Below are 26,087 nucleotides of genomic sequence, written 5' to 3'. Positions count from 1 at the left end.
TCTTTTCTTTTTCTTTTCTTTTGCCATGAAAAATAACGATCCCAGAGCATTGTTCAAATGAACACTTTAAGTAAAGAAGGAAACAAAGCCTTAAACATCAGAGGGATAAGGAATATGTGATCAATGTTTGTGATTGAAGTGCTTCTTCTGTACCTGGCAAAGAATTTGTGCAACAATTTCTCAAGAAGCCTTCTGTGTGCTGTCCAGGCAGGCATGGACTTCTTGGGTGAGGTCAGCTGCAGCTGCCTTTTTAGAGTGCTTCTTAATAAATCCCCTCGTAATTAGATGCTCTTCTGGATAACTTGCAGCTCTAAAGCTCAGAGGAATTTTAATCAGTTCAGCCTCTTTTGGGTGAGGATTATATTAAATGTATCCATGCTGACTGGCCATTTGGTGCTGTATCTGTTTGATCTGCAGGATCTCCAGAGGAAACATGGGAATGATCAACCCAGCACCCAGCAATTCAAGGCTGGGAGATCACCCATCTAAGGCTGGTCATGCTGACACTGTTCCTGGTATCAGTACAGTATTTATTACATCCCTCAGTATCCTCTGGCAATGGCCTTGGCCCTTGTTCAAGGCTGAGTGACACACAGTTACTGTGCAGTAAACCCACTGTGGCACTCACATTCTCTGAACACAGAGAGAGATAATTCTCTCTCCCAGGTTTTTTCCTGGAGAAGCACAGAGAGAAGAGGAGAAAACAATTCTTATCTTTACTTGCTGCTCCTGTTGTTTTTGCACATGTGGAATGTGTTAGGAAGATTGTTTACCCGAGGGGATTTGGTAATTGGATTCTGGTGATGGTTGTTTATGTTAATTAGCCAATCACTCAAAGCTGTGTCCTGTCAGGAGTCACAAGTTTTTCTTTAGTATGTATCTTTGTATAGTATAGTATCTCTTTAATATGGTATAGTATAATGTAATATAGTTTTAATAAAGCAATTGTTCAGCATTCTGAATCAATGGAGTCAGATGCCAGTCATTCCCTGTGCTGGGGGCTCCCTGCATTTTACTATAACCCACATTCCCAATATTCATGTTTGAATGAACTGTGTGATCAAGAAGGCACTACACTGGAAAGATCTGATGTACGCTGTGCACAGGCTAGAAAGGCAACAGCAACTAAAGACAATCTCCAACATTCATGCCTAATGCAGACCTCAGACCTCTGCCAGCAAAACCAAAGTAAATCCATTACAGAGCTTTACAGGCACAAAAAGGCTTTCACTCAAGTGCTCAGCTTGGATGTCCTGCCTGCAGCCAGGCCTCTCTGCAGTACTGCTGCCCTTACATCCCCACCTGCCTCCAGCAATCAGGACACAACTGCACTAACCCTGCCCTTTCCTGCTGGCCCTTTTGCTTGGATGGTGGCTGCTGAAGTAGCAAGGTGCCTCCTCATGCCAGCTGCCATCAGACAACACCTATGCTGCTCAGAATATATCCTTGAATTTCCTTCCATCCCTTCTTTTAACTCTGCGGCCCTTGGGTGGTGTTACAAAGGTATAAATCTCTTCTCACTCAGTGAGATCAAAATTAGGCTATTTGGGGCCAAATTATTTTACCAGCCTAACTTGGCAGGGCTTCATTGCCTTCTGCAAATGAAGATGGCCATTTGCATTTATCCCATCAGATGGGTGGCTAATTGCTTGGCATTCCTTGAAGATATGAACAGACGGCAGCACAACCGATAATTCATCTCAGCTGCTCTCAGGAAAGAAGCAGCAGATTTTTGCCTCCACTCCTGTTATGCAATTGGGCAGTGCATTTTTCCTGTCCTGAGCTCCTGACAGTGGCTGAGGTGGAAGACAGCTTTTGTTTCACAAGGAGAGGAGATGACTCCATTGCTGAGTGTCCTGGCCATGGTGCAACATCAGGGTACTCTTAGGATACCATCACCTCAAAACCCCTCATTTCCCTCTTATCTGGTGATCTCATTTTTGACCACTTCAATTTCAGACCAAACCTACACCTGGCCAGCTCATATCACGTTTGTTCTCATGTGACACTGCTCTCTAGTTCCAATCAACCTGATTCCCTTGTGCTCTTCACACGGGGAGCAAGCAAAATTTATTTAATTTCTTCCCATTAAATAAACTTTCAGTCCTATCCCTGGCATGTGTGCCTTGCTGAGTCCCTTCTTATTTGGCATACTCTTTGACATGGATGCAAGTCTGATGAAGGTTTGTGTCATTAAGCATCCCTTGGCATTCATAGGAGATATTCCCAGCTAATTATGCTCAGATCCTGCTGCACTTGTTCCCAACTTAGGAGCTTCCAATTTCCAGCAGTGGTTTTGCCCACAACCCTGCACCTACTGGAGGTATGCCCCTCTGTCACCAACATCAGTCTCCCCAGTTTCTGGAAACTGCCAGAAACAGCAGTTTCCCAAAATATGGAACACCTGCCTGTCCTTCACAAGTGTCAGTGCATGCCCCCACTCCTGCTCCATGTGAAGAACTCCCAAAAACACTCAGGGAGAGCACATGCAAGGCCAGCTCCTGCATTCCTCTAGCATTACCTCCTGGCTGCTGGTTTGGTCCTGAAGTACTGATACTGCTTTTTCTTTTCCTTGCTGAGCAGTGCATCACAGAAAGCACAGGCCAGCCCAGTACAGCTGCTTGTCACCCTACTGAGGGTTGGGGTTTTAAATTTATTTCATTCCTGTTTACACCTTAAAACTTCTTTTCAACTTTGAGTCAAGACACAAAGGTGCTGAATACACTGCTGTAAGTACACTTATACAAGAATACTTATAACACTGCTTAGAAACCGATAACCTAGATCAAAATATTTACTCCAAGTGTTGTTTAAACTCCTGAAATAAGGGAACTTCAAGTTGAAGCCTTGTGTTCACCAATTTTAAATGCTTATGAAGAAAGAAAATGCTGGAAAGGAAATAAAACTGTTTTGCCTAACAAATCTGTTTGAAGTCACAGAAGCCAGCAGTGATTTACATTGTTATTGAGATTATTTCTTGCAGTATGCACTGCCAAATCTACATTCCACAAGGACTGATATTTTGGTTAATGCCAAACTGCTTTTGTTTCCCAAACCCAGACATTTCTTCCAACTGCTGATCTTTCTGTGTTCTACACAGGCCTTTAGTGATAAAAAGAGGAAAAACAAAAGTATTCTCATGCCCAGGACACAACAGAAAGCAGCCCCACTGTACTCCAGTTCAAAATCCCTCCACTGCACTTCATAGAGACAAATTTTAATAAATTTACATTTATTGAAAATATCATATTAGCTTTTATTTTGCTCATTTGCCCCAGTGCACAATTAAGCTATTTAACATGTAAATGGTAATAACAGAACTGCAAGCAGCTTCATAAAATGAAAGACCAAATACACTTGTAACATGATCAGACTGTTTTTAATCTGGTGGATAAGGAACAGTGGGGTGGAAGGGAAGAATCTGTTTTAGGGTCCAATACACAACCTATCTTGTTGTTTCAACACATACATCTGTTATTAAAAGCCACTGTCTAGCAGCGTAACATGCACCTAAAAATTGACAACGTGGGACATCACCAATTAAATATACTATTTGTAGATGAGAATGGTTAGGGATGGGAAAAGGATTAAAATAAGAAGAAAAGCACCAGGGCTCCACAGCCCTTCTAGAACCAGGTACTTTGCAGGGAGGGTGTAATGCCATTTGTCAGCTCTACTGCGCCATGCTGCGAGGACGAGCGCTCGGTCCATTTCCCGCATGTCTGCCGCAGAAACGCACTTCTTTGGGAAAGCAACCTCCAGGGCTTGGCATGTGGGGCACACCTCACACCCCCAGCTTGTTGGCCTGCGTGAGGACAACCTTGAGGACTGGCATGAAAGCAGAGGTCTCGCTGAAGTTGCTGGTGCTGACGATGTGTGTGTGGATGTTCAGCCCCTCCTGGTAGTTGCGCGTCTCAATGCTCTTCACAATGTTGTGCAAGCCACTAATGATGGTCGGAGAGAGCTGCAAGGAAGGCACGAAAGGCAGGTCAGCACAAAGGAAAGGAACGAGGAGAGGAAAGGAAAAGGAAAAGGGGAAAAAAGGAAACAGGAAACAAACTAGGAAAGGAACTGAAACAAACTAGGAAAAGAACTGAAACAAACTAGGAAAAGAACTGAAACAAACTAGGAAAAGAACTGAAACAAACTAGGAAAAGAACTGAAACAAACTAGGAAAAGAACTGAAACAAACTAGGAAAAGAACTGAAACAAACTAGGAAAAGAACTGAAACAAACTAGGAAAAGAACTGAAACAAACTAGGAAAAGAACTAACTAGAAAAAGGAGTAACAAGAAACAGAACTAACTAGAAAAAGAAATTCTGAGTGTGGTGCTTGGCTCTCAGGAAGGTGCAGCACTTAGCTCCTTTATCTGGATAGCCATCTTCAGAACTGCACCACACTGGGAGCAGTCATTGAAAAGTCGAACAACAGACTTCAACCAGAATGGACCTTCTCTGCAGTACTGCTATGCCCTGCAAGCCTTCCTTGCCTGGATGCAATTCCCTGGGGTGGGAGACCTGCCGTGACACACTCCTGGCACCAGAAAAACCTACTGAGCTTTTATGCCTTTGGGTAAAGTTAATTGCTCAGCAAATGTGGCCTGACAACAATAGGATTACATCACTCTAATCTTAAGGTACTAAGACATTTAAGCACAGTCCTTTATTCTGCCAAAGCCTCCTGGAAGGCTTTGAAAAAATTACCAGACCTTCAAAAGTACATCTGCCTTATAGTGAAGTCACTGAGCCTCCAGAATCAAAGTCCCCTGGGTTCTGTTGTGACCCCAGGCTGTGTGTCTCAGTTCCTGCCTGGAGCAGAGAAATGGTGCCTGCTGCAAGGAGCTCTGCTCTCTGGCTCAGCACAGCACCATAAAACTCATTACACAACCCCAAAACAACACTGTAAAGTCTGCACAGGCACATGGGGCCAGGCACAGTAACTGGCTGATTCCTAAGAAATCCATGCAAACTTCCAATAAATGGATGTGGAGCACACTGCCAAAGAAAAAATGAGCACCTGCTACGTACTGCAGAAGTAGTATTGCACCAATGAATTCACTGGCCATATGTGATTGAGGGCTGGGGGAAGTAAAACAGAACTTACTGTCTGTTCCCTAAGTTTGTCATACAGAAACTCCAGGCGTTTATTTGCATCATCCAGTTTCCTCTTGGTTTGCTGCAAGACAAATAAACACATCAAAGGACAGCAATTTTTAGAATTCTAGACCAATCTGATATCATGGCAAACAGGTCCATGGAGCACATCAAATTTCTTTCTCAACATTTTCCTAACACATCATTTGGATTCTTTGTTCTGTACTCCCATGATTTTGCTAGGAAAGACCACATGACTGTAGTACCTGTAAACTCTTCAGCTGTCTACAGAAGATAGAAAACTGTAGAGGTGCACCCCAAAAGCCACTGGTCATTTGCAAACCCCACTGGCATAACTGATAAGAAAAGTGACAGAATTCTGAGTTGAAGCACAACTTTTTTCCTATGGTTCACTGAATAAACAAAGTGATAACTGGACGAAATTCTCACTTGAATGAAGTATCCAGCAACATCAGTGAGACTGGCACATGCAGATTCTCCAGTTCTAAGTGTGTACAACTCAGTCATCATTTATGGTAAATACTAATTATATTTTTCCTCATGTGATTAGTAAAGCCAGCAGTTTGTCTGTAAGTTTTTAGTGTCAACAGAAAAACTAATAGCCTAACCCAGTCTGTCCTTACAGACACTTTGGGCTTCATGACTTTTATAAAGTAAACCACCTACTGATGTTCCTGGAATTATTTTGCCACCAAAGGCTTTTAAAATAACTCCAGTACATTTCACCTGGAGCTGCAGCTGCTGGAGAAATTAATTTTTATCCACTTTTTTTTTTTTTTTTTTAAACCAACATCTAAAACTGTAAATTTTACTCCAGAGTAATAAAACAGTAATAAAGCATCAAGGTTACAGTTGCAGGAGCACAAAAAAGCTGCTGGTCAAGAGCAGCAGAAATGGCATCAGTGCACAAGAGTAATGGAATTTCCTCCTAAATCAGTCTGTGCATCAATCCATCTGTACTCAGGATAACTGCCGTTTTCCCTGGCAAGAGGAAATGTTTCTCTGGATTAAATAACTGCCTGGAGCAAATAAAGTCTGTGGGAATGCTCTAGCTCAAGGGGGAAGACCAACTGCTGGCTGCTTGCTGTGCTAGAAATTAGGGAAAGCTGTTCAGATGGCATAAAGGAGAACACAGCACATGGAGCTTGGGCCACATGCAGAAACTCCTCAGCAGCAGTTATGTCATCAAGGAACTGATATATCTAAGGAAAAAGTCTCCCAGGAGGAGCAGGTAAGAAACCCCCAGTTCTTCTGGACTGCCTAACTCTCAGATGCATGACCACATACCATTAGTTTCAAAGCCCATGAAAAGGTGCAGATGCTATTTTAATTTTACAGATGGTCAGCTAGGACAGAGAGGAATAAATTGTGTCTAGGAAACAGCAAGACATCTCTCCAGCCAAATTTGGTGGAAGTGCAAACTGCTGTTCTCCTTTAGTTCCTCCTCCTACTAAAGAATAGTTCCTCACTCTTTAGTTCCTGTTCCCATTTTCTCCTTCAGAATGCAATAGCTGAGCAGTGCCTGTATTTGCTCTGACAACAACTGGTGTGTACAGTCAGGGTGGTGTCTCCTGTCTCTGTGGGCTGAAACACTTTCACTGCCTAAAAATATCAGAGAGACTTAACAAGAAGCAAGCAAAATGTGTTGGCAGAGCAGAAAAGCAATCCCCAGGTGCAGATATGAGTGGAATGCTTTTGCCTTCTCTGTCTGTCTGGGGGAAGGGGCACTTGGAGGAAGAAAAGGTCAAAGGGAATGCAGAATACACTATATATACATAGAAACACACATATATATGCACTCTACAGCCTTTAAATAAAAGATTTTGAGCAATTGAGTGATACTGAACTGACAAGAGCACGAGTTTGTGCTGCTGACCAAGCAAATTCAGTGCACAAAGCCCTCTGCATCACCAGCATCATCTTTTAGCACGTGGCAGGCATGAGCTGACCATTCAGCAGCTGGGCTTTGTGGTGCCATGTTATTTACTGGCCATCAGCAATAAATGAGCAGCTTTGGGAGGGATAGCTCATTTACAGGGTACTGGCTGCCATGGGAAATGTCTTCCTATCCAGCTCCAGTGGCTGTGTTAAAGCTGTTAGCCTTCCCTTTCCCAGGTAGCTGTTGTTTCCCTTTGAAATGAGCTTGTTGAAATGAGAAATCCCAAGTCACAGAAATCCCCTACCGGATCGGAAGCAGACAGCAGGCACCTCTGGATGAGAGCTTCAAAAGTGGTCTTCAGGATAAGGTGCTCCTCAGGGATGGGCTTCTTAGTGATCTTCTCTGTGGGCAGTGCCTGCACATGCTGAGCAACAGAGAACAGGTGAGGCTTTTCCAGGTCACTGTGCCCACACGTTGTTCTCAGCTAAACCAAGTGGCATTATTGCCCAGCTTGGCACAACTCCTATTTCTTCCCTGGGGGTGTGTGGAGGTGACTTTAGCAGCACCTGCTGTTGCTCCCTCTGGTAAGCTGTGAAAGTTGCAGAAGGAAGCAGCTTGTTGGCCCACACTGACTATAGGATTAGTGCCATCTAGGTGGAGATTACAGCAGCAAAACGCCAGCACCTAGGTGTAAAGCCAGTGCCTAGAAACTCCACAGCACACTTTGCAGCTACAAGAAAAGCCTGGACAAGAGGATCCTGCCTGGCAGGCTCTACTGCTGGACAACCAAACCCAGGCAGTGCTGGGGCTGCCTTACCTGGATGGCATTGCCAATGGGAGCCCCCGGGGCCCCCTCCGTGCTGGGTTTGGAAGCAGTGGGTGCCATGGTGGAAGGCCCCGGGGGCTGGGCAGCAGGCTGGAAGCCCCCCTGCAGCACCATGTGCCCTGCAGGGAGGTGAGCAGGCTGGAAGCTGGGCGGTGCTGGAGCCTGGGGCTGCTGCATCTGGGACTGTGGGTCTGCCAGCGGGTTCATGATGGGGGCGGTGATGGGCACCGGGGGCAGGAAGTTCTCAGGGACCTGGGAAAACAGGGCATTCGTGTTGGGGGGCTGCTGCAGGCACTGCACAACACCCAGCTCCCACAGACTCCCCAAAGCACGGCAACTGGGAGTGCTGGGTACAGAAATAACACAGAATGTCACTGTGGCTGACCAAAGCTATCCCTCTGCTGCACACTGAGTGCCGCGGTGCAGCCCAGCCTGCCCCGGCCACAAGAGCTGAGTGCTGCCACCTCCAATCAGAGCCACCCTCCCTCCAAACCACAGCACTATTAGAAGAGAAAGCTAACCCACACCTTCATCTATTCTTACTATTGGGTCATTATATTTAGACTTTTGTGTCTCACTTTCAAGGGTGTATTTTTGTCCATGCAGCACAGAACGTAGATCACAGCCAGCAACATGCCCCAGTAAAGCTTCTGAAAGCCTTTCAAGCTCCTGGCACACAGGTCTGCACTAAGGCAGATTACCAGGGCATTTCAGATTCATCCTTGAGCATCTGCCAGTCTTTACACAGAGGGTTTTCACAAACATTTGGTACAGGGAAGAAACAACAAAATGAGCTACTGGCCTCTGCTACACACCATGCAGGAATCAAAACAACAGAAAGGGCTTCCATGGGAATGTGCACATTTCTTTGGGTGTGCATAGAAAAAAAAAGGAAAGATTACAGAACCCTAAATGAATGATGGAATGATGCTAAATTCAGCTAGTGATTTGGTACAGAAAAAAAAAAATTCCAATCCAGCAACAAAGTCAATTATAAAAGAAATGAATCACAGCACTAAACTTTTGAGTGGTGAATAAGTTCTTAGTTAGGAGGAAAACAGCTGAAAATTATGGCTTGAAATGCCAGATATTTCTTCTATTTTATAACAGTCCATGTGGTGAGTCATTTTATAATATCCTAAACCACCCCTTAGACAGTGGACAGAAGGGAAACAAACATAGAAACATGACTGACAGATTTGTTAAAAACCCAAGAGGGAATGCAACAAACACATGCCTCATTTAGAAGGAGCCAACTTGCAAGCCTTGGCTATGGCAGAAATTCTGGCTGTGACACACACATAACAGAAGTAGCAAAAATCTTGTGTGCACAAGGCTGCTTATTGAGCACTCTGCTCCAGCAGTTACTCTGACACTAAGAGTTCTCTATCCAGCCTCCAAAAGCTTCACTTTGAACTGCAGAGACCAAAACCCAAAGGGTAAGGAAGGCTCCTGCCTTTGCCTTCACCCAGACCTTATCTTGGCTGCTCCAATGTTTTGTTCTCCCCACACTTTACATGCTCCAGACTAACTCCTGCCTCCCAGGGTCACAGAGCAGTGGATAACACTGACTGCTGTGGAGATGCTCCAGCCTGCAGGAGCACCAGGGGATGAAAAGGCTCGCTCTGCTCCGTGCCAAGCGTTCCCAGTTATCCTGCCCTGCTGCAATTTAAATCCATTTTGCAAAACTACATTATCTCCATCATGGAAATTGTCTTACTCTCAACAGATCTCTCAGGGTCAGATCCTTAATCAGGATAAATTGCTTTCAGCTCCAGCAATGTCAATAACCTATAACAATTTGCACAGCCTCCTCATTTTGCCTAAGTATCATCTCCTGCAAAACTCTGCTGCTTTACTGCAGATGAAAACAGTTGGAAGTATTTGCTCCAAACCACGAACAATGTTGTCATTAACAACCACAACTTCAGCAAAAACCCACCATGTCTTTAGAGGCTTAGACATTTGGAGAGGGATAATGCACATTAGAAGAGACATAAAGGCCATTTCTGCTCACGAGATGCAGCTTTTGTTTGCTGCTAAGCCTTCTCTTCCCTTCTCCTGCCAACAGGTTTCCCAGCAGCAGCTTAAACTATTGTTTTTCACGGGATCAGCACTCAGTTGTGTTGAGGTAGGAGTTGCTAGAGTACCTTCTTCTTCTTGGCAGCTCTATTGAGGGTGGGAGGGTCATTCCAGCCGTTCTGGGGCCCTGGGACAGAAAGAGAACAGAGACTGTAAGTACCTGGGAAGAGAGCAGTGATGCCTTCTTAAGCTCTGCTGGGCCAGATCCATGCCATGGCCCTGTCCTGCCTGTTCCTCTGCCCTTCCCTGAGGGCCAGAGCATCTCCTGTGCCAGCCAGAGCCTCCCAACATCCCTGCCATCAGACCCTCTGGGCTCCGTGCCCACTGGGCAAGGTTTGGGATCTTCACCAACTGTTCCCAAGCTAATAACCTAATAGTTAACTTTTACTTCTCTTGCAGTATAAAAGAGCTTTGAGCAGACATGCCTTTGAAGAGGGCCTGCCATGCCCCAAAAAGCTCTGCTACACAGACTGTGTATGTGAAGAGCTTATCCAGGACATTTGTACATGACGTTCCCCAGCCACACCACACAAAACACCACACAAAAAGAAGAGGCACCAGAGGCCTTGAGCAGGTTCACCCAGTCACCTTGGAAACATAAAGAGCCACAAACCCAGCATTCCCCTGCCAGCTACAGCATGGTTTTGGGTGCTTTGCATCCCCAAATCAGAGCAGAGCTGCTTGAGCAAGGTGGGAAAACCTGGCTTTCTGTACCAGGGGTGATTGGTTTGCAACTGGAAGCACAGAGGATGTGTGAGCAGATTCACTCCAGGCTGGGCTGCTGCTCTGCACCAGCCCTTGTGCTCTCCCCAGAAAGCAAGCCCGCTGCAGCTGGGAGATTTGCAGCCCAAAGCTCCCATCAGTGCATGGAGAGAGCTGCCCAGCTCCTCATGGAGCACAGGGAATTGGGCCCATGGCATTACACCCAGGCATTATTAACTGCAGTGCCCCAGTAATCAGGATTTATTGCACAAAGCCACAAAAAGCCAACAAAACCAAAGCCCTGCTCAATGGACTTTTTCACCACAGTGTTTTTCACTCAGCAGATGATGAATTTACCAGAGACAGCACAGGTCAACATTCCTGCAGAATTTGCTCAATTTATCTGAAATGTCATTTGCTCCCAGGCTTTTGTCAAGCAAGTTCCACATCCAGAGCATGTTAAAGGGGTAAATGAACAACTATTCAAAACCCCCTTCACAGCTGCTTTCTCTGTAACCAAAGGCAGTGCCATCTTCTGGCAGCCTCCTCTATTCCTCCCTATCCAGAAAATCCCAGAGTATTTCAGATACAGGGAGTCTAACTGATAGGAATAGCACATTAGGAAAATCTCCCAGACTGTCACTGCTGTTAATTTCCTGAAATAATTTGCATTAAAAAAGGAAAATATTTTAAAATAATTTGTTTCTGTGGTTAAAAACTCCAGATACATTGTTATTGGTTTTAATTAAGGAATTAAAAATCAATTTGATTAAAGTCTAATTGGCAAACAGCATCACACTTAATGTTCTGTAAAGAACATTTGCATAATTGATGTCCATTCAATTAATTTCATGTAGTGGCTGCAATTATTTTCAGGTTAGGTGGTACCTAGTTCACCTGTGAAGGGAGAGGCCTGGTCTTGAGCTGGTAGACTTTCTGCAGACAAAATGCAAAGATAACTAAAAAAATACTTTTTTTCAAAAATAATAAAGCAGTTGGCCTTTAATTTTTGACCAGCAATTTAGTTTCACAACATGCATCAGCAGAAAAAAACACCTAACCAAATTACAATGCCAGCTTGGAGACATTTGTCCAAACCCCCCATGAAATTATTTTGTGTACCTTCCCCCAAATCAAGCTTGTTGCTCTTTCCATGCAGTAAATCAGTGTTTCTAGTTTGTAACAAAGGTTGCAGCATTCTGGCCCTTTTTCTTCCCTCTTCTCATGTTCTCATTTTCTATTCCAGTGCAGCTGACAGCCCATTACTCTTAGCTACAATCCTCTGAACAGCATTTCACCATTCCAGAAAGCTTTCCAAGAGATGTTTGAAGTACCTGACTTTAGGGTGGTTCTCCCAAGTATTTTCTCAAACCCAGGCACGCTCTCAGCTGCATGCAGCCCAGCAACAGGAGGATGCTCACACTTTACACTCACACAAACACACACACTGCCTGCTCAGACTGAGCAACAAACTCAAATGGCAAATAAAGCAAATAAACCCCTCACCATTCCAAAGAGGAATGAGATAACTCCTGTCCCTGGGGCTGGCCTGCTCATACTTCTGGTAAAAACTCTTCCCTTAGCTCAGGATTTGTCTACTGCATTTTCAAACAAGATTCAAGATGCTGAAAATTAGGACTCCCTTGAAAGTATGTTCTAAGATCTAACACAAAACTAAGTGAAAGGGGTTGAATATAAAATTAAATGTGGGCTTTTCTCACTTACAGAAGCTTCAACTACAGCTTAGCATACTGATGTTTTGTGCCTTTGAATAAAAAACAGAATATATTTACAGAACTCTTCCTTTTTACATGTATCTTTAAGTCCAAGCCAGTTCAAAGGTCAGGTGCTTTTCAAGAGTTCAGCTTTGAGGTATTTTTTTCCTTCCTCCCTTGCTCCTGCCTTTAAATGAGTCACAACTGCACAGTGAAGCATGATGTTCCCAGATAAGATCATCACCACACACAAAAGCAGGACCAGCATCATTGCACCAGAACACTCAGAGCTACAGGTGAGATCTGCTCCTGGCTGCAGATCTCAGTGCTCCTACAGGATCTCATGCCAAGGCATCCCCCACCAGGCAGTGCAGCTGCTCACAAAGTGTGTTGGTGGTTAAGCATATTAAGCATGTACACTGTCATTGCTGCGCCTGGAAAACAAGGGTTTTTCCATTCTTGTTGGTGTGCTTTCTGAAAGGTGCAATCTGAACTCTGGACGAGAACAGAGTGTGCTCTTCAGACATCATCTTTTTTCCACAGTTCTCCAGCTGCAGTCATCACTTGTGTGTATGCATGAGCCATCCTGGGCTCAGCACCTCACCATGCCCTGCTGTCCACCCCTGCATTTCAGCCCAGGGCTGCAGAAATCAGAGAGGATGCCCAAAGTTCTGACACTTTGTACTGGCTACCCTGCTCACCACACCTGCTGAGAACAACAGAAGCAGCATTGATAGTTCTCAAAGTTTGATAAAAAGCCTATTATGAACAACTTTTAACTCTGAAAAGAGCTTCACCCACTCTGAGCATGCCACATGGACTATGTCACATCTCTGCAATGCAAGCTGAGCAGTAAAATGGATAAGAAGGAACAATTTTCTCATTCCTTGCATTTATTTGGAGGTGCAGCAGCTATGCTGTCTGTGTTATAATGTGCTGCTTGACATCCCAAGCCTAGAACCCTATCCAACACCTCTCCCTCCTTCCAATTTAATAACTCCTCTGGTTTAGAGAGTCAAGTTTGACATGCCCTGCAATGTGGGGTCAGGAGAGATCACACTACAGCACCTCCAAAAGCAGAAAGGACACCAAATCTGGCTGTAGGGTGGATGGAAAAGGTATTTTCTCCCTTTGCAACTCTGACAGTCCTACACCAGTCCTATCTTTTGGCATAGCAAAAGACCACTTTTCCCCCAAACATAAGGGGGTATTGTGAGCTGCCAGCCTCAAGGACACCACCAGGAGCACCTACTCATAGGATTCATGCTGCCAAAGGCAAAATGCTTTTTTTGCACTGCATCACCCCTAACAGACTTTTAAAATAAGAGAGGGAATGACAGTGGGCACATTAGTGTCTGTCAACAAAATATCCCCCAAGTCTTGCCCAGGATTCCCTGTACCCTCTGCTTCCCAGATCTGCTCCTTGACTCTTCAGCTGGACCAGCTGGATGTGAAGGGTGCTCATGAGCAGGTTTAGAAAAGGACTGCTGATTCTTCCTGCACTGTCTGGCATGCAAAGCTGCTGTCTCACAGGCTGCCAAGGGAAGGTTTGTCATGGCAGGCGAGGTCACTGTCCCACAGCAGCGACACCCAGGCAGTCACAAGCAGACAGGGAGCCCCACCTCAGCCAGTGCTCTCTCACCAAGCATGCTCCAACATGCTCCAAGTGTCAGCCACACACACATGCTTTTAATTGACATTCAGGGAAGAGACAGGCAAAAGCATTTCTAAATCACTTCTGATTCTCTTTTAAGGCATTCATAACCTCAGTAAATCCCATTGCAGTAACAGGTTAGGGATACAACAATAAAGGAGAGCTGATGCTATGGGAAATGCTGTTTGAATTAAATATGCTGCCAATCCAGGCTTTAAAGGCTGCTGAAAAAACAGGAACATGGGCAAATCACATCTGCAAATCATTCAGCAAGGAGAACTGGGATCATCCTGTCAGCAGCAATTAGGAAAACTTGCTCATTTTTGTACTTTGCTCTCCAGTCACAGTGCAGGCTCTGACACCAACATTAAAACTGAGCCATGATCCATCCATGGCATACAACATAAGAAGCCTGTGGTTGCATCCTGTCTTGGGCAAGACAGAAGCTCTGTGACATGGCAAGGTCTGGCTCCCCAGAGAAAGGTGACTGCTCATGCTGCTTAGTGCACCAACACAGCCCTACCACAGATGCACAGGGGTGATGATGTGGTTTAGTAATGCTTTCAACTGATCTCTAAGCAAAAGCAAACTTTTTACAGAGCATTGACAAGGCAAGAAGTGCATATTGAACTGAGTGGGTGAAGAGCAAACCCCTCCCTCCTCCCTGCCTGCCCCCCTGTCCAAGCGCAGACCTGTTCTCTGGGATGCAGGAAGGTCACTGGTTGCAGGCAGAGTACCTGTTGGTCCAGTAGGTAATGCATAAGCCACAGAAGTTGCTGGAAGTCCTGGCCTGCCATGCTGAAAGGATGTGCCAGAAGGAGGAACAGGGAAAGAAGAGATGGGGTTCAGGCTGGTTGGGGAGGGCTGAGGTTGCCCGGGGTACAGCGGGGAGGGCATGGAGTGGGCAGGGGCAGAGGGCAGGTAGGAGGGGGTGGTGTTAGGGGCAGGGCTGGGGTAAGAGGCTGAAGCAGGGGCAGCAACAGGCTGCTGAGGCTGATAGAGAGCTGGTCCCCCAGTTCCAGAGTACTGCTGTGTGGCCTGATATGCTACAAACAGGGAGAGAAAACAGTCAGTGAGTTCACAACAGAGCAGTGGGTTTCACCAGCCTGTGCTTCCTTCTTCACTTGGCTCTCCTCTCTTCATGCCCCTACCCCCAAAACCACTTACCTGACCAGCCAAACCCAGGCTCCCAAACTCTGGCTGCTCAAATCCCCATCCTGGCACTGGGAGGCACAGAGAGGATGGCCTTGGCTCAAAGGACTGCTGCTCTCCCACACACACCCTCCAGCCCAGAGGCACCATGATGCCTGGGGTGGGGCTGGACACATGGACACTGCTGTCTTCTGGACCACTGCAATCCTCATAGGGGCTCTCAGAGAAAGGAAAGCCCTGTCCCAGGTTTTCACAGAGGGAAAACTTAGCCCAAGGAAATGAATACAGACTCTGGAAGGGAATGTAAGCTCACAGCCTTTCACTGTGAGTGCTGCAGCCTGATTTCACTGCCTCTGCCCATCTATGGCCATTTTTCCTCCCTCCTGCCAGTACTTTCAGTCCCTGCTTTGGGTGAGGAGTCAGGGCTCTGCCCCCTTCTTCACTTACCTCTACTACTGCCCTCATTTCCTCATCCCCTGTCCCATGGCCATGGAGCCCCAATGAGGAATGTGCACCCAGCTGCACACAGATGAGCTGTGGCTCTCTTTGCCAGGCCTATGCTGCTTTCCCAGGACTCAGACTTTGGAGTCTCTGACCCCAGCAGAAGCTTGGGCCAGGCCAGCTGGGCAGTGAGCCTGAGAGCTGTGGGTAGGCACATCAGCAAGGAGGAATGTTTGACAGAGGGTGTCTGATGCCTGCACGCCACCAAGAAATGACAACCCTCAGATGTCACCTCACCTTTCGCCCCACCCTGCAAGAACTGTGGGACTGCTTGGTCTGACCACTGCCACCCACAAGGAGGAGACTCAGGGTTATCCCTGAGTTAGGGCTGGCCCACCTGGGTGGGAGGGACAGGGACAGGAGCAGGGGAGGCTGCTGTTACTCACTTTGTGGGTATGCTGGCCGCGTTCCTGCTTGCGAGTACATGCTGTAGTTGGAAGATGTGGCTTGCTGGGGTGGCATGCTGGGGCCAGCAGCACCTGGCATAATAAACCCTGGAGGAGGTGGGTTGTCCCCCTGTCAAAAAAAAAATTACAGGAAAAATGGGAGAGACAGGATTTCATTAGTAATGGTAATGCGGTGCTGAAGCAGAACTGCAGCAAAAGGATGAGTTCACATTTCAAGGCCTGAAACCATATTCCCTGGAAGAAGGGAATCAACAGCACAGGGGCAAATGCCTCCAACCACCCCAGTGCCTCAGGGTGCCCAGCACAGCACTGAAAGCACAGCTGGATGTGCAGTGACTTCAGCAGCAAGCAGAGCAGCACACCCCTGCCTGCACAAGGAAGAGCTCCCTGCCATCCTTCAACCAAACTTAAATGGTAACTCTGCAGCTTCTGATCTCCATGGAAAAGGGGGAAAGGAAAAATCATACTTCAGATATTCCACTGTGGGGCAAGGGCTGGGGAGACTCAGGTCACACTGAGCTCCCACTCAAGACTTTCCAGTGCCACTCCTCTGGGCATTGGTGAAAGAAAAGTAAGGGGATGCAGAGGAGTAAAACCAGAGCACACAAGGGAGCTGCTCCGTCCATCTATCTGCACAGATTACACCAGGGGACACACTGGGGTGGAGCAGAGGCTCAGGGAGGAATAATGAAGGTTATACCTGTGTGTCAGAGGGACAGCCTGCAGGAGGATGGCTGGGAAGGGCAGTAGGAGTTTTGTTACTCCAGGTAGTGACAGTAGGGGCAATTCTAACCTGAATCGAACAAAGAAATACCAATCATGGAAAACAAAACAATAAAAAAAGTTTAAAGGGTTTCACAAATCAAGATGCAAAGAAGTGAGTGCAAGGTTTGCATGCTGGCACTTGTAACAGCCATAAAATCTCAGAGGAAGAAGGGAATTGCATTCAAGGCAGACAAAAATCACTGGAGCCAAAGTGAATTGCAGAGTGAGGATGAAGCACAGTGTTGCAGCTGCAGTAGGCTGTGGAGCAAGTGCAGTGTTATGTGTGCCAGTCAGCCAGGTCTCCATCTCTCATCACATTTTCCTACTGCAGAAGCTCCCCCCACACTGGTCCATGACAGTGAGCATCACTAACCACAGCTGCAAGCCCCAGGTTCCATGTTAAATTCAAACATATGCCTCACACAGAAGGAATCTGTTCAAACTGAGCTTCAGATGAATTTAAAAAGGTTAAAATATAGTTTTGAAAGATTAAAAACTGATATTCAGCTCTTGCACATGCACAAATACACATCTTTATGGTAATTGCTTCCCAGCCAGTCTCCCATAGCTCCTTTCCTCCATCTTCCTTCTCTGCCACTCCAAACGGCTTCAAGTCCATACAACCACTCCTACCTTTCTGATGGGACAGAAATCAACAACTTCCTGGGCCTGGCACATTCCTGAGCAAGGAGTGGGCAACACAAGCCCATGGCTGGGCTTCAAGGATATAAGCAGAGGGAAAGCTGTGCCCTGGCTGGCTCAGCTGGCTCCAGGCTGTGTGTCTCTAACTCCACGCAGTGCTAAGCTGATGGTGCAGCCACTGCTAATGCCTGTATCACTCATCACAAGAGAATCTCTAAGACTTTTCACCCCCTTTCACGCCTGGTTTATTCAGATGAAAAAGAGGGTTCAACAAAACTGTGCTGAAAGGAATCCAAGTGTTAAGAGCATGTTCCTATTTGGGACAGCAGTTAAACAAAGGCTGCCTCAAGCCTGAACAAGTCCTGCATACACACCTTCTTTAAAGGAAGGCAAACAAAGCAAGTATCCCAACATTCAAACATGTCATTTCTCTCCATTCTGGTTCATCAACTGGGAACCTTTCTGACTGACACCTGTCCCCTCAAGCCCTTCCTGCTGAGGATGAGCTCCCTGAAAAGCCAGCAACACAGGGGGTTGTAACTCCCAGTGAACTCATGGGGTTCTGATACACCCAGCCTTTAATTAACAAGCAGGGCTTGCTGAATAATTGCTTGAGGCATTTCAGAAACAGTGGCAGAAAGAGGGAACTCTGGTTTAAAAATGCATTGCTCGTATCTCAGCATCTAGAGGAGAGCTGCTATTCTCCAGAGCCAAACAGGACACACAGAGCTTCAACTCTCAAGGCAACTCATTGGTTACAAGGAAGGCCAAAGACAGACAGCAGAGTAGGCTTGATTATTAATGATGAGGCATTTAATACCATATGCAGTGGGGTTAGCAAGGTAAATCCTGGATGAAGGCTTTGTCCCTTCTGAAATGTACCTTCCTAACACCCTGGAGAGAAGGCAGAGGCACACACTACTGCTGACACTGAGAATGCCCAACTCCCCCCCAGCTTTTCACCCCTTCTTTCTTCCTGCCCTGGTTTTTCTGGCAGGCAGTGCTTGGGGGCAGCAGAGAGAAGAGAGATACCTCTGCTTGTGCCAATCTCTGCCCAAGACACTACCCTAACACAGCTCTGCTCCCAGAAAAGCCCAGCCCAGAGCACCTTTAGAAGGGGCCAGATGAGCTGCAGAGCTGTGCTGGGGGATTAGAGACCTGGCAGTGCTCTCTAAGCACACACAGCCAGGGCTGCCCAACACACCACACTGCCCTGGTGGCCAGAATGTTCTGCTGCAGTGCCATCCTCAGGTTAGAGGTAAAACCAGAGAATTTCCCTCCCCCATTTCTCCTCTTCCTCCCTGCACAGCTCCCTTATTAGTCTCATACTCACCTGGTCTTTCTTGTAGCACAGCTCACTCTCAGCCTCCCCACCAGCCCCTGCCCTCTTACACCTGGCTGGGAAGGTGTTTTCACAGCAGGCTGCGTGCAGAGCTGCACTAAAGTGCCCTCAGTTTGCTATAACTACTGCTCAGCAACTTCTGCAGCCAAAATCAGAGCCAGGGGTGGAATAGTCTGCCCCAGAGAGCAGCATGAGCAAGCCCCAAGGCCTGCAGGGATGGGACAACATCAGGGACTGTGAGAGGAAGCACACAAAACTCCTGCAGTGCTGTTCTCCCACACAGCTGCTCTTGGCACATTTTCAAACAAAGGGGGAAACACCTAATCTTCAGAAGCAGGTGCTTAAAGGATGTTTCCAGATGAGGAGCAAAGGAGGCATCTGTACTGACTGAAAGGAAGCACCAGTGACCTCCAGCACAAGGCTCTCAATGGAGGTTTGTCACACAGCCTCAGATCAAGAGAAAGGAAAAAATGATTACATCCATCACTGCGCAGAGCTCAAGCACCACGTCCCTCCCTCGTGGCAAAGGCCCTTTACCTGCTGGTAGTACTGCTGGGCCGGAGCCTGGGGTGCCTGCATGCGTCCAGGCGCGGGGCCAGCTCTCCCTCTGGCCACAGGCTCTCTCTCATGGGGCGCCTTGAGCTCCTGTCCCGCCGGGAGCTGCCCCTGTGCGCGGCACAGCCGCTCCCGCAGCTGCACGATGTTGGGCTGCAACAGAGAAGGGCAGGGCAGGGAGCTGAGGGGCACTGCCTGCCACACGGGGCAGCACTCCAAGAGCCTGAGCTCCCTCTTTATTGCACTGAGCCTGCTTTATTGCACTGGAACAAGCCTTTTCTGCATGAGACACGAGGCCATTGGAACTGCCTTACACCTGCCTGCCTCATTCCTAAACTGTCCACAAATAGCAGCTGATGGAAGATGGGAAGTCAGAAGAGAACAACCCAATGTTTGTTTATGGATTTCATGTGCCATGTCTGGCTTGCAGGAGGGACACCCTTTTTGGCAGTCACTGGCTCCCCAAGAGGGAGCAGAGGTCTGTGCAGGCCTGCCAGCTCAGCAAGGCCAGTGCAGGGTGAGGGAACAGCCTGACTGTCACATCCCAAGGTGCATGTCAAGCAGCTGAACCATGTCACCGTCATATTTTCTGGAAAAATCTCTTGGCCAGAAATTTCTCTCCTGGGAAGCCTCAGAGAAAAGGAAAATAATTCTTATCTCATTTGCTTCTCCTGTGTTTTGCTGCTTTGGAATGTGGTTTGGAGATTGTTTATCAGCAGGTGGGTTGTTTGATTGGTTTCAAAATTAGAACTCCCTTGAGTTAGATCTAAGATCTAGCACAAAACAAAGTGAAAGGGGTTGAATATAAAATTAAATGTGGGCTTTTCTCACTTACAGAAGCTTCAAGTAATTCAAGTGAATTGTTTTAACTTAGTGACCAATCATGGTCAGGCTGTGTCAGGACTCTGGAAGGAGTTAGGAGATTTCATTATTATCTTTAAGCCTTCTGGTTCTATCCTTTCTCTATTCTTTAGTATAATTTAATACAGCATAACATAATATTTAAAATAAAAAAAAAAGAAGATAAATTTAAAAAATAAAATAAAAACAAAATAATTTTAAAAATAAAATAAAAATAAAAGAAAATTGTAAAATATTTTAAAATAAAATAAATTACATCTGAAAATAAATAAAATAAAATAATTTAAATTTTAAAATTAAAAAATAAAATAAGAATAAAATAAAAAATTAAATAAGTAAATAAAGTAAAAAAGTTCAAAAAATGTAAAAAAAATTACAAAAACCCCACAACACACACAACACCACATACACCACACCATAATATAATATCATAAAACAATAAATTAGCCTTCTAAGAACATGGAGTTAGATCCACTCATTCCTCCTCTGTCTGGAGAACTCAGGAAATACCCCAGAGCCGCACCACGCAGAGATTTCTGATGAAGCACCCCTGCTCACAGACAGAGGGAGCAGAGAGGCCCATACCTGGCTGGTGTTGGCAGGGAGGAAGGAGAGTGCTGCAGCCAGGCTGCCCTGAGCAGCCAGCAGGTTGGCATACTGGCTCATCTTCTCGGCCAAAAGGGCGCCCATGGCGTTGGGGTCCACGGCCTGCGTCAGCTGCACGGCTTTGCGCAGGATCACCACCTTCTCTATCAAATCCTGAAACATCAGGCGGGGAAAACACAGCCACAAGTGAAGCAGGCCCTGGCTTAAGTCTGTCCCAGGCAGGACCCCTGTCACCCAGTGAGGAGCCCAAGCCAGGCACAGGTTTCCCTGCTGCACCAAAGGCATGGCTGTTCCCAGAGGATGGAACAGCAACCACCCACCAAGCAGCTCCTAACAGCACAGCCACAACAGTTCCAGAGAACTGCTTTTATCAAACAGGATTTCAGGGCTCTATCAGCACTGAGCATCTCTACCAAGTGGATGCTTTCATAATATTATCTGAGCAAACAGACATCATCACACTTGTCACCACTACTGCACTGCGTGTTAATTTACAGGGCTTCAGTAAGTCAATTCTTATCCATCTTCAAAGGATCTAAAAACTCCCTTGGAAGAGTTGTCCATACTTTTCTGGCTGTTACAGCAAAATGGTTTTCCTGATATTCACCAGAAATACTCTATAACCTGCCTTCCTTGCACATCCTCCAACACCAGAGCTGGTCTTGGTTGGGTTTCCTTGTAGTCTTTAATTACAGGAACATTTTCTGTTCTGTTTCCTTATGTTTTTCTTACTGTATTTATACTAAAGGATACTACAAATATTCATTTTCCAAAATTAAAGCCCTTTTTAAAATCTTACACTCTCATTAAATCTCTTGTACCACACAAAAGATTTCAACCATACAATAATAATAAAAATTGTTTTCTAACCATTTGTTTTTCCCTACAGATCAGCACTTGAAAAAAGGCAAGTGAAAAAAACCCCAGAACAACAGCTTCTATTGCCACTATCATAGTAAACAAGACACCTAATTAGGACTTCAACAACATTTTCCAATTTTACAGCCTGAGAGACCAAAGCCATGCAATCAAAATGCAAATTCAAACTGAAGGTAACTCTGTAAAAAGCCCTCAAAATCAAATTATTTTGATAATTCAGAGAGTTAATGACATGAAGCAAAACTCAGATACACATCAGTTCCTTCAATTAACTAAAGAGTCTCACAGTATCATCAAGTAAATACTTTCTAAAACTGGTTCTTCAAAGGCCTTAACCAGATGGAAGAAACTAACATTGTATTACAAAATAAATTATTCCATTACTGCTTCATTCCATCCATCAACCCTATTCCCTCAAGATATCTGCTATAAGCAATGTATTTCACTGCTGGAAACCAAGCTTTGTACATGCAAACCACTAGGGAAAACTCTCATGAGACCCTTCCTACAACTCCAGATTTAAACCTAATTCTATTAATTTCTTCTCCTGAACTTCCAAAAGAACAAATATTTCCTAACCACAAAAGATGCAAGCACTGGAAGGCCCTTCTTTATCAAAACACTAAGTACTACAATTATTTTACGCAAGAAGTGTATTAGTACCACTGCCCAAAGAACAAGGCAAGCACAAGGGCCACTGTATTTCCCAGCATATTTTCCAGTATCATATTTGTGTCTTATTTTTCCAGAAAGGAAAGGCTTGCATCCTGATGTACCTCAGATAGCAAAGCTCTACACTAGATAATTTAAGAGCCAAATCATTGCAGTTTGTTGTTTCCAACACCGTTCTTAAACGAATTACCAACCTGAAGAGACAAGGGGCTGTTTCCATCCTGAACTTTGGTCCAACAAGCAACAAGTTTATCCACGTTGCCAGCACAGATGTAACAGAGGCAAGCTTGTGTCTGCAGAATGCTGTCCCCCTCATTCTCCAGCCTGCTACCCAGGAGATCTAGATAAAATAAGAACAAAGATGCTGGTAAATCACTCTGGGTATCCCTCCCCACCCCTGCTGAAGCTGGGGAGCTGTGAGCAAAGCCATGATGCTGCTCTGGAATTATCCAGCCTGTGAAGGGTCCTTACCACAGAGGGCTGTAAACTCGTCTGGCCTGGCATAAGTGAGCACAGCAGCCAAGGCCTCTCTCCAATTCTGCAGGTCACAAGACTGCACAATCTCTTTCCAATTCTTTGTTACAACTGCAGTGATGAGCTAGAGCAGGAGAGAGACCACAGTCAGGATCTTGTTAAGACTTCCTCTGTTTAATGCACAGGATAATTTGGATCTGCTCCAGTGTACTCATCCCCACTATATCCAGGGTCATGACAGGTACTGCATTGCAGTTCAACAGCTGCACAAGAGCACTTCTTACTTAAAAAGGAAAATATCACAACACAACTCAGGACATGCAGAGGTCGATTATTCTTGCTACAAAATGAACAAGAAAAGAATATACAAATCTCCACAAGCTGTTGCAAATGCTTTTCAGCACTATTTTTGCAGACAAAGATAACCTACAAAGTATTTAGCTATAAAGTCTTCTACACAATGTCTAGGGAGATGTATGAATTTTGTTTGTTAAAATGTTTCATTCAGCTTTAAGCTCTTGGTCTCAAGCTGACCAGTGAGGGGCAGTTGAAAAGGCTGCAGCAATAAAGAGCTGGCAGCAATAAACCTGAGCTGGCTGTAGTAACCCTACACAGGCCACCTCTGCACAGCCCTCAGAATGGAATTCCAGTTTCATCCTTCTAAAACTCTGCCTCCAGTTATTTTGCTTTGGACAAAAGACAGACTTGGCAGCTGTGCTGCTCTAGAGTGAACAAAGTCCTTCTCAAGCCAAGACTTCAAGCTCAGAAACAGCTGAGCAAGCAGTATGTGTGCAGTTTGGGACCAGAAGAGAAAAAACCACACCTGAACAACAAATGCAACATCCTGACTACAAGGTCAATGTTTGCCTGTCAGCATAGGCACAGATAACTGGTCAGCTCTTCATAAAAACACCTTTTCCCAAAGGATGAACTACAGTGGAGAAATTCCTCTAAAAGCTGCCACCCTTGCTAAACCAACCATTCTTTTAAAGCCACTTCTCCTGTTTCAACCTCCTGTTATTTCTTTCTCATATTGGAAACAGAAAAGAAAGATTTGCACAAGCAGCATCAGCAACCCCTAGCACTGCAAAAAAAGTTGAAAATAACAATAACCAGCTGGCCATAACACGCTGTCTCCTAGACAAAGGGTGATTAATCTATCCTGGGCATACTTTGCTCTCTCTTCTGCGCATGCAGTAAAACAAAGAATCAGCAAAATCCGTGAAGGCTGATCACGGGCAGAAATCAACAATGCTGCTAGCCCTGAGCATGGGCCACGTGTGAAAAAAGTGACAGAACAGCAGACTGAAATGTGCCCTTCTTAAAGCATTTGTCTTTACTGTTGACAATCTATTAGTGTATATGCAACTCAGACAGTGGAGATGGGATAAAGAATATTCTTGTGTACTGATAAAGAATACTCTTGTGTACTGTTGTCCCCTTATCAATTAAAAAAGAGTAACAAAAATCCTTCTGCTCCGAGATCTTACCGACTTGAACACTTACTAACATCAGCCAGAAATAAACCTATAAAATAGCAAGAAAACTTTAAGGTGAAAAAGGGAGTTGCCAAAGGCATATGAGGATGTTATTTCTGACCTGAAACACATACCCTGGTAATTTTGCTGCGCATCTTGGCGAAGTACTTCTCCTGAGTGCGGGAGAGCAGCTCCTGCCCGCCGGCGATGGCCAGGATGATGGCGTCGGCCATGCGGTTGTCATGCAGGCACAGATCCACTGCACTTTCAAAGTTCCCTGTCAGCAGAGCCTGTGTGATCAGCCCATCCACATCTGCAATGACACAGGGGGGCACTTCCAAATGCTGCCACAAAAGTCACAGAGGGATGCAGCAGCAGGTAACACTGTCTGACTGTACAACGCTGGCACAGCCCACTCCCAGCCATGTACTCACAGGGGCACAGCCATGCCACAGGGGCACTACCAACCATTACTTACCTTGTGACACAGCCAGTTCCTAGAGGTCTAAATGGCCCCTAAAACAACTACCTGAATAGTGCCATAAAAAGCCAAACCTAGACAAGGGTCAGTGGTTTCTGTGTTACTCAAGATCCCCTGGGAGGCTCTGTAGAAATAGCACTTCATGCCTGACCAAGCGTATCTTCTTTTGTCACTCAGAGCAGCTGCATGTCAGCAAAGGGGTACACAAGTGCTGTATAACTTCCTTCCTTCAAAAAACTGTATTTTCAAGTGCCTTGAGACTGTGTGAGAATGCAGTTAGAGGCAAGCAATTACAATCCTTCACAATCTGTACAGAATCTGCCTTCTCACTGGAACTCTAGTATCAACAGCAGTACTTACAAATAACAGTACATACAATAAAATCAATATCAAGGTTTTTTAGTACCTCCACTAACAGAAATGTTAAATGTTGTCTTTGCAGGTCCCAAATCTTCAGTTTCTTTTTTATGGTCCTTCAGCGTCTAAGAGAAAGGAAAAGAATAATTTCTGAGATTATGTAAACACTTAGAAAATTCAAACATTTTAAAACCACATGGCTCTTGCACTGCAAGTTAAATAGAGAATTTCAGACTACCAGTCTGAAATTCTACATATATATATAGATTATATATAGATTATATATAGATTATATATAGATTATATATAGATTATATATAGATTATATAGAATACCAGAGACCATTAACTTAAAAGGGAAGGTTATCCCAGTTTGGGCAGAGGTAAAGCTACTTTTCTTCAGAGTAGCCAGTGTGGGGCTGTGTGATTTGTCCTGAAAACAGTGTTGATAATACAGAGATGTTGCTGCTTTTGCTGAGCAGCACTTGCACAGCACCAAGGCCTCTTCTGCTTCTCCTACTGCACCTCTGGTGAGAAGGTGCAAGAGTGCATGGGAAGTTGGGATGAGACACAACCAGGACAGCTGACCCCAAACTGACCCAAGGGATATTCCAGGCCATTTATCATCATGCTCAGCACAACATAAAGCTGGAGGAAGAAGAAAGAGGGGGATGTTTGCAGGGATGGCATTTCTCTTCCCAAGCCACTGTTAGATGTGGTGGAGCTCAGTTTTCTTAGGGATGAAAACCTGCCTGCTCATGGGAAGCAGTTAATTAATTCCTTGTTTTTCTTTGCTTTACCAATTAAAGTTCCTTTATCTCACAAGTACCAGCAGCCAGACACCTGGATCCTGGGTACCAACTTCCATCTGTAGCCATATACACACAGCCCCCTCCAAGCAAAGCTACAGCTACAATGAGAAACTCAGAATCCTTTTCTTTCC

The 26,087-nt window shown here is 45.5% G+C and overlaps 1 protein-coding gene across 4 annotated transcripts in view; it reads right to left on the bottom strand.

The window, feature by feature from the left end:
- Positions 1–3,215: 3,215 nt before the first annotated feature.
- The window catches only part of SEC31A (SEC31 homolog A, COPII coat complex component), a 41,287-nt gene continuing 18,415 nt past the window's right edge, over positions 3,216–26,087 (bottom strand). For 2 of the 4 annotated variants that reach the window (XM_059469928.1, XM_059469929.1), the window contains 13 exons: positions 25,195–25,270; positions 24,442–24,620; positions 22,827–22,953; positions 22,550–22,695; positions 20,784–20,957; positions 19,320–19,490; positions 16,013–16,142; positions 14,666–15,019; positions 9,971–10,029; positions 7,812–8,072; positions 7,299–7,418; positions 5,105–5,176; positions 3,216–3,964 (listed from right to left, as the gene is read on the bottom strand). In XM_059469928.1, coding sequence (XP_059325911.1) covers positions 3,785–3,964; positions 5,105–5,176; positions 7,299–7,418; positions 7,812–8,072; positions 9,971–10,029; positions 14,666–15,019; positions 16,013–16,142; positions 19,320–19,490; positions 20,784–20,957; positions 22,550–22,695; positions 22,827–22,953; positions 24,442–24,620; positions 25,195–25,270 — 2,049 coding nt within the window. In that variant the 3' untranslated portion in view covers positions 3,216–3,784. Of the gene's footprint in view, positions 3,965–5,104; positions 5,177–7,298; positions 7,419–7,811; positions 8,073–9,970; positions 10,030–11,492; positions 11,541–14,665; positions 15,020–16,012; positions 16,143–16,733; positions 16,827–19,319; positions 19,491–20,783; positions 20,958–22,549; positions 22,696–22,826; positions 22,954–24,441; positions 24,621–25,194; positions 25,271–26,087 lie in introns of all 4 variants that reach the window. The other 2 variants (XM_059469927.1, XM_059469930.1) reach the window with 2 other exon arrangements.

The sequence above is a fragment of the Ammospiza nelsoni genome, chromosome 4 (genome assembly GCF_027579445.1).
Source record: "Ammospiza nelsoni isolate bAmmNel1 chromosome 4, bAmmNel1.pri, whole genome shotgun sequence".
NCBI classification, from domain to species: Eukaryota; Metazoa; Chordata; class Aves; order Passeriformes; family Passerellidae; genus Ammospiza; species Ammospiza nelsoni.
This window is presented reverse-complemented; position numbering and strand designations above follow the sequence as displayed.